The sequence below is a fragment of the Stylophora pistillata genome, chromosome 6 (genome assembly GCF_964205215.1).
Source record: "Stylophora pistillata chromosome 6, jaStyPist1.2, whole genome shotgun sequence".
Classification (NCBI taxonomy): Eukaryota; Metazoa; Cnidaria; class Anthozoa; order Scleractinia; family Pocilloporidae; genus Stylophora; species Stylophora pistillata.
The window spans coordinates 22998858-23006452 of record NC_142524.1 but is presented as its reverse complement, the minus strand read 5'-3'; the positions used below and the strand labels follow the sequence as shown (position 1 = coordinate 23006452).

The window sequence follows — 7595 nt, the reverse complement described above, 5'->3', positions numbered from 1 at the left end:
TAATACTAGTTTTGGCTCATTAAAAAAAATTTAGCCGTTGGGCTGTACAAAATTCTCTCAGTTTGACCAGAAAAAAAATAAACTATGTACCGGAGACAAAAGGAGAGTGGCGAAAACAATATCCAACAGGAAAGACGAGTTTCTATCTTATAGCAAATATCTAGTACCAATTTTCCTCGGGTTTTCTGAGAGTCTTCAAAAGGTGTATTCCATTCTGAGGTGTCTGGAGTTTCTGTCGAGCCAGAGAAGTGAATTAATTGAAAATGTAATAGGAAAGAAGATTGAAACGCATATATGAAAACACAGAGTTCTCCAAAAATTCTTTATTTGTACCTGTGCATCATCAGCTACATGACTTATACGAAGTTTGTAGATAAAGCAATGTGATATTCTGCAATAATTATGTCCATTCGTGGTCTTTTAAAGTTAAAAATGTCGGTCTAGGTTGCGATTAATTTGGCCTCGTAATTTTAATAAATTCTTTTGTCCCAAAAATACACTTGTTTTATACAAGCTTTTTGATTTTTTTTTTTAAATTTCAATCTTCTTCATTGATATAAATGATTTTAAATCAGGTAATCCCACATTTTCTCAGATATATATATTTAACAATTATTCGCCGAAGGCGAGGTGAATATTTGAATAATTGTTTTAGTATAATTTCAGAGCTGAAGAACAGAGAAACTTCTAAATCATGACATTTTTGCAACATTTATTAACATTTTGTTTTAACATTTTTTATAAACCGCGTCGAGCGGTTTATATAGCGTCATATAAGGAACCACTCAGCCAATCAGATTGCTGGAAACTCTTTGCTCAGCTCTGAAATCTGAAATTATACAAAATATATATATATATATATATATATCTTTTGAGAATAAAAATATATCAGTATGGTTCCTTAAGTTTTGTATCTGTATTTTAAATATGATTTTCATTTTAAAATATTTCATATTTTCTAGCTCTTTGTGGACCTGCCTGAGCTACTATTTACATATTTTCTAATAGAACTCTTTGAAAGTCTTCAACCCACAGCTTGAACAATGTAATTAACATTATTATTTTAAAAATTAGGTCTGCAAAAGAGTTACGAAGTACTTGATAATATGCTAAAACCATGATTAAAAAGAGACATCCTTTACTCTATTATAGCTGTGAGATAGAACTACTTGGGCTATTCCGCATTCATCGTTAAACTTATTGAAAGTTTCCAGCTCTCAGCATCAGTAATGTATTAACCTTAGCTTTCAGAAGTCAGAGTTATATGATGGTCAGCTATACCATGCTTAAAATACTTTACAAATGTCACGGGGGCCTGGCATTTGAGAGAACAAGGAAGTGTATTTGAATAGCAAAAAACCACGTAGTGCAAACCTTGCGCTAGATTTAGAGAACTTGATCCGACGTACAAAGTTAATATTTTAGTTTTTGTGGGAACCTCTCTCGTCACAATTCAAATATTAATTTCCTGGGATCTTGTCTACTCCAGACTCTCTCTAAGACATGGAAGGCTACAGCAGGCAGGAATTTATTAACATATATTTCCTTGTAGACCACAGGTATCAACTGTTGTTTTAATAAACATTGTGTCGTTCCTAATGTAACCTCCTTGTCTCAATTCCATGTGAGAAATGAAAGTCGGGCAGCCAGATGCTAAGTTCATATCTGACGTGGGTCTTTTAAAGCTTGTGCTATTAGGCTCAGGGCGAAACGCTTCATTGGCGTCCCGGATCCTTTCTTGGTCTATTAGTCGGAAGTGGACCTTTTGGAGAAACGGCCAGGGTAATAAAGCATCGTATTCACCTCTCATGACAACAAAGAACATTGATATATGTGTCCCTTTTCCATTGCCGTCTCCATTAGGATAAAGACGAGCACAAACTTTGTACCCAAACCGCCCTACATAGAAAGGAGGGCTGTAAATAGATGGAGTCTTTCCAGCGACAGCTTCTTGGAAGCGTAGGCTGTAGCGGTCGATCTTCCAAATGTACGTGCCATTATACGACGTAGCCTCCAGCATTTGAATCTGCATATCCTGATCGGACAGCTGAATGTCGTGCAGTGCCAATTGGTGCTCATTCCTATCCAGCCGGCGCTCATACTCACGAGTGAGAGACACACCGGAGTTTTTTCGGTAATCACTCGCACCTTTAGGACTGGCAGGGGATGATTTCAAACGGATCACTTCTCCGTGTAGACTGCTCACATCCTTCTCGTGTTCTCGCAGCGTGTTCATTATTTCTTCCATCTGAGTCAGGGTAATACTTCCGTTGGATCTGGTTGCTTCAGCAAGCTTTAAATCGTCGAGCAGTTTCTCAGTAATCCTCTTTTGTTCGATTATGGAATTCTCTATCATGCACATCTTTGACTGTTGCGTTAGTATGTTTTGTCTTGCAGCTGCTACTTGTTCTGCTTGATTTTGTAGTTGATGTTTCAAACCAGTGTTCTCTTTTTCTAGATGACATATCCTCTCTTCCATCTGTTTTGATTTCTCGGCACATTCATGACTGGAAAGGTTTATCATTTCTAGGTGAGACTCAATGCCAATGGCAACATGTTGATCGATTATTTTTCTAGCGCCCTGCAGAAGATATTACAATAATTATTTTTATCTTTTTCCTTTTACTTTTTTATCTTGACAACACAACTCACACAGGCAACTTGTAATTTATCTTCGTTTTCAATAAACATTCTCGCATAACTTTGTTTGCTCCTACTTTCAGATATTTAAGAGTATTTTATGTTCCAACACTCCGATAGTTTCTCTGTAGTTTATCCTTTAATGTTGCTTTTTCTAAATTCCTTAATTGAAAATGAATCCTTCTTTGCCTTTGTAAACTACAGAATTAAGCTAAATATATCGTTTGGAAACTTCTACATCCATTTTTTTTAGGGTCTCATGTGGCAATATATCCAACATGATGAACCAAAATAAAGGAATTAATCCACTAACCTTAAATGCACAGCCATGAATACTAAAAGGACACAAATGTTCAGCCTTGGGACAATGTGTTGTCACGTGTTCCTCCATCGCGTCTTTTGGTATGCCTTCTTCACCACAATTTAAGATGCACTGAGTTGGAATCTTGAGGCAAACATTTAAATGGTCCTTCAAAAGACATAAAATACAAGTTGGGGCCAGGTTAAGCGTTAGTATACCATCGCTGATGCAGCTACTACAACAAAATGTATTGCTTTGCGTCGGTCACGGCACGCCTCACTACGCTGATGAACATTGTCACCAAGTGTTTGTACGTATTAACATGAACCTTAGCCAACGTCTGTTTTCAGTGCTCCTATGTACAAAGAAATAACCGAATTCGAACTGACAGGAAAGAATGACAATAGTTAAGTAACTACTCAAAAAATAGACTTGATTCTGACTGGTTACAAATTCAAAGGTGATAAGTAATTGTGTGTCGGACCTTGTGTTTCGACAAACGTCAGGCATGTCAGTGTTGATCCATCGGTTATTTAGATATGGTGATTTTGCACTTTGTTTATGTTTTGTTTTTAACACATGGTTAATCATATTACCTTCATGTTGCTATGCCGAACTTCACAACCGCAGTAAGTACATGTCACAACCCTGCTGATGCAATCATGTTCCCTGTGCGCCTTGAGATGTCTTCTCTCCATAGTTTCACAACACGCTTGACATTTCATATCACCGTACTGACAGCTACCTTCATGTAACTGTTGAAACAAAGAGTCTTGAGCATTAAAGAATGGTACATTCCTATGCCTCCTTTTTCATTTATTTTCCGCTGGTTCTTACTCTTCAAAATTTGAAGTCACGTTACTCTTCAAATTTGAATGTCAAGAGGAGGTCTGCGATGGAATTACCGTTTTAAATTGAGCCTCTAAGTTTGAAGTTACGAGAGTTGCCAACATTAGCGTGATACTTCGATTGTCAATGTCACAACATGTTGGCGTGCGTGACAAGCCTAGCATTCTGTGTTTTGCAGAGGCTATTAACAGTTACTCTCTCTTTCGATGGGGAAATCTACTTCACTATGTTTTAGCCGATGAAGCTCCGATTATCATCACCTAAACATCGGCGTACGTTAGGCTGTACGTAACAAGAAAAAGTCGAAGGCAGGAAGATTTATATTACGGCACTGCTCAGGTAAAGACGAATACATGTTTGCACACTAAATACCTCCAGTCGTCTAAACTCTCCTTTCCAATCGCATCCTTTTTCATTAAATCGACAGAAACAGTGAACATCAAGAACTTCTCTCTCACAGCATTTATCCCTGAAAGATTGACTTATTGAAAGAGGTTCATTGTCTACCGGACATCTTGGATTTTCTGAGCTGAAATGAAGTACACTTAGAGTTACTTAAAATCATGAGAACCATATTTTACGCTTATTTCTGGAGCATTTACATTCAAAGAAACCAGTTTATCATTTCTTTTAAGAGTTTAAAAATTTTCAGGCTTGGACATGCGCCCATTCAGCCATTCATGGCTTAGTAGCCGCCAGATGGCCGGCGAGGTTTTCATATGTCTCAAACCATGGTTCCATCATATTCTGCGCCCAATGCAACTAAGCGGGAAATATAAGATCTATTGATGTCTTCAGGATTATTTTACGCTTCTTAAACAACGTATTTTAGTTTGTATTGACCGGCCGTTCCTTATATTCGTCAAACCTACGTAAAAGTTTCGATTGATGGTAATTTAGAGTTTATAATAGAAAACCTTGACCACTACAACAACTTTAATATAAAGAGGGTATAGTTATTAATTTTTTTTCTCAACCTATTTAATTTCGGGCGGAGGAGAGTTAAGAAGTCAAAAAAGATACTTTAGACATACCCGAAGAGAAGTTCCAGACAGTTCCTACAAAAGCGATGTCCACATGACGTTTGCCAGGGCTCATCGAAAATGCTCTTACATATCGGGCATTTGAGTCTCTCATCAAGTCCGTCGACCAATTTTATTTCAAACTTTCCGTCGACTATGACAACCATAGTTTACCTCAGAAATGTCTTTCTCCTTCTTTCCTGACGAGAGATTCTTGCTTAGAAATTTTGTTAAAGGTCTACACTCGTCCAGGATGTCTTTGCATATATATATAATCGCTGCAAATGACGTCAACAAAAAGGTCGGGATATTTCCAGCACTCACGCAATGCACTAAGCGATGTATCAGCATATTTAGCCTATTTAGGTCATTTAGGAAAACATTTGTGAATAATTATAATGAATGAAACTTACTAGCAATTATGGTATTCCCATTTATCCGTATCCAATTAAGGGAATTGATTACCCTTCATGAAGTCGATTCAGACATTAATGAGTACGAGCATGTTTCTGGCAAATCTACATAATTCAACTCCGCTCTGGTAACAAGTCAAGGTCAACTTAGTTTGCAATTGTATGTTGCAATCATGTTAATCGTGTAATCGTGACCTGCCTCGCAAAGCAATCTTTTTGTCGATTGAGACTCCACGACTCTGTATCACGCAGTTCCCTCTGTAGTGAATTAAAGCAGTTTAACATTAATCCAAATATTATTCATTGGTTTATTACTTTTTTAAAACATAGAAAGCAGAGAGTTGTTGTCGATGGCCATATAGTACTGAACATGTTTCTATAATAGAGGTGTTCCTCAAGGTACAGTCTTGGGGCCGGTCTTATGTTCTATTTTTATTAACGATATCAAAGTTGTTAATACTAATAAGAATCTCCTAGTTAAATTTGTTGATGATATAACTATCAGTTTACCAGTCGAGGCAAATGTAGGCTTAGATGAATCCGAAACGGAAGTCCTACCCTTTATTGAATGGTCCGAGAAGAACTGCATGAAAGTCAACTTGACGAAAACATGAACTTCTTTTACGAAGAAAGACTTCCAAGACGCCTCCTGAACCACTCGAGATCATAGGGAGGAAAGAAAAACTGAAACTATTATATTGGGTGTTACCTTTGAGCAAGTGCCAGTTAATTGGGACACTCATTTTGATTATCTACTTGGTAAGGCTAGCAGTAGGTTGTAGATTTGAAGAATATGTAAATATTATGGCTACTCTATTGAGAATTTGGACTTACTTTTTCAAAGTTTGATTCTTTCAGTTTTTCCATATGCTATTGAGGTCTGGGGTGTGCTTTTTATAGTAAATATTTAAGTAGAATTGATAAGCTCTTACCTCCCCAGAAAACACGGCAGTTGAGAACTAGGTCGCATAATTATATTTTACCTAAGGTTCAGACAAGCCATTTTAAATCAGTTTTTATTAATAGATGTCTTTTCAATAGTAATTAATACCTTTTCTTTTTCCTTATTCATTCTATTCATGTTAATTGTTGCACGTTCGTTTACACAATAATTCTTAATAAAGACCTTTATTATAAATTGAGATAGATGTGTTAGATCTTTAAATTGTGTCATACCGCTGGAATACGCGTGAAGGTTTAGACCGATATTTATTTTTTGGCATTTAGGATTGTTCCGGCTATAGTAGGGTTTTTAGGAATTTTTTTTCTGAAGCAGTAAACTCAACTATTAAAGGGAGCCCTCGGGAGACCGTGGCTCGTACGCAAAACTATATAGAACTACTTCGGTAATTATTGCCCGTTCAGACATTCCCTAAGATATTTCAATGTTTCAAATTATGCAGTTTGCATTTTAGTTTACGTCTCTTAGGAAAATAACATTGTTTTTACATACGTCAATTTCGTGACATTGAGTTAGAGCTACGTCAACGAAACGAAAAGTAAACATTATCAAATAGGGTTTTTGCCCCGAGAAAGAAACAGGGCAATTCCCTTTATTTTTTCCTTATTCGGGATATTTCTTTTTAAATTTTATACCAAATCATGACATGCACTTTTGGTATTTTTGAGAAGGAAAGTGGGTCTATTAATCTCTTCCTCATAAGATCTAACCTTAGCATTGCAGCGTTGGGTCTACAGTGCGCGATGTAGGAGTTTTTTAAATTATATGCTAGCGATGAATCGAGGTCATCGAGTCTAGTTGATCAACGATGAAAATTAAATGATCTTACTGTTGATTGGTATCTATATAAGGGGACTGATTACACTTCATTGATCCGTACTTTGGATGACAACACGTATTGCAATACACAATTGCAGGTAATTCCATTCAATCCAGTGTCGAGTCTGGTCAATTTTTCTGCCAACGCAGTAGTTCGTTTCATGGAGTAACTACGTCAATTTCAAAACATCCTGTTTGAGTTACGTCAAGGAAATATATATCAAAAGTAATTAGACACGCTAAATATGGTGCTTCCCCGAGGCAGGTATTCTTAAATTAGTAACTAGCGGAAAATCTTGTGAAATCGTGGGGAACGGTATCATTAAAGATAACTCGTCGAGTATTAATCACCTATCACGAGAATATTAATATAATTTGCCTTTTGTTCTTACACGATGGCACGCAAAAAAGGAAAACAAAATCATATACTGTAAACGTCTTTTGCTCTTCATGATGGGAAAGTAGGAGCTTATAGTGCTTAGCGTTTCTGTGTTTTTGAGTTTCTCACGCAACAAGTCGGTGGGAATAATCTTGCCTTAAAATTGCAATGTAAGGGGACCTTCTGGTGGTCTTTGTTCGCATCGTTCAAC

At 36.8% G+C, this 7595-nt stretch overlaps 1 protein-coding gene and 1 long non-coding RNA gene across 3 annotated transcripts in view; one reads left to right on the top strand and one right to left on the bottom strand.

The window, feature by feature from the left end:
* Window positions 1-308: 308 nt before the first annotated feature.
* On the bottom strand, window positions 309-6326 carry LOC111342724 (TNF receptor-associated factor 3). 2 transcript variants are annotated; one of them, XM_088725256.1, is made up of 5 exons: window positions 4825-6326; window positions 4163-4271; window positions 3538-3696; window positions 2954-3109; window positions 309-2581 (listed from the first exon to the last, which is right to left on the bottom strand). In XM_088725256.1, the coding sequence occupies exons 1-5, from the start codon at window positions 4977-4979 to the stop codon at window positions 1532-1534; spliced, it is 1629 nt and encodes a 542-aa protein (XP_088581382.1). In that variant the 5' UTR covers window positions 4980-6326; the 3' UTR covers window positions 309-1531. The 2 variants fall into 2 exon arrangements, with proteins under 2 accessions (XP_088581382.1, XP_022805569.2); XM_022949834.2 differs by having other exon boundaries at window positions 4163-4319; window positions 4825-6317.
* Window positions 6327-7121: 795 nt separating this feature from the next.
* The window catches only part of LOC148728857 (uncharacterized), an 18303-nt gene continuing 17829 nt past the window's right edge, over window positions 7122-7595 (top strand). Inside the window, exon 1 of the long non-coding RNA XR_015988836.1 lies at window positions 7122-7595. This exon is cut by the window's right edge and continues 667 nt beyond it. This is a non-coding gene — a long non-coding RNA (uncharacterized LOC148728857).

Coding starts and splice junctions, on each gene's coding strand:
- LOC111342724 (XM_022949834.2), bottom strand. CDS start 4,979: ATGGTTGTCATAGTCGACGGAAAGTTTGAAATAAAATTGGTCGACGGA. Junction 4,320..4,824: donor TGTCTGGAACTTCTCTTCGG/GTATGTCTAAAG, acceptor ACTTCATTTCAG/CTCAGAAAATCCAAGATGTC. Junction 3,110..3,537: donor TTCGGCATAGCAACATGAAG/GTAATATGATTA, acceptor TGTCTTTTGAAG/GACCATTTAAATGTTTGCCT.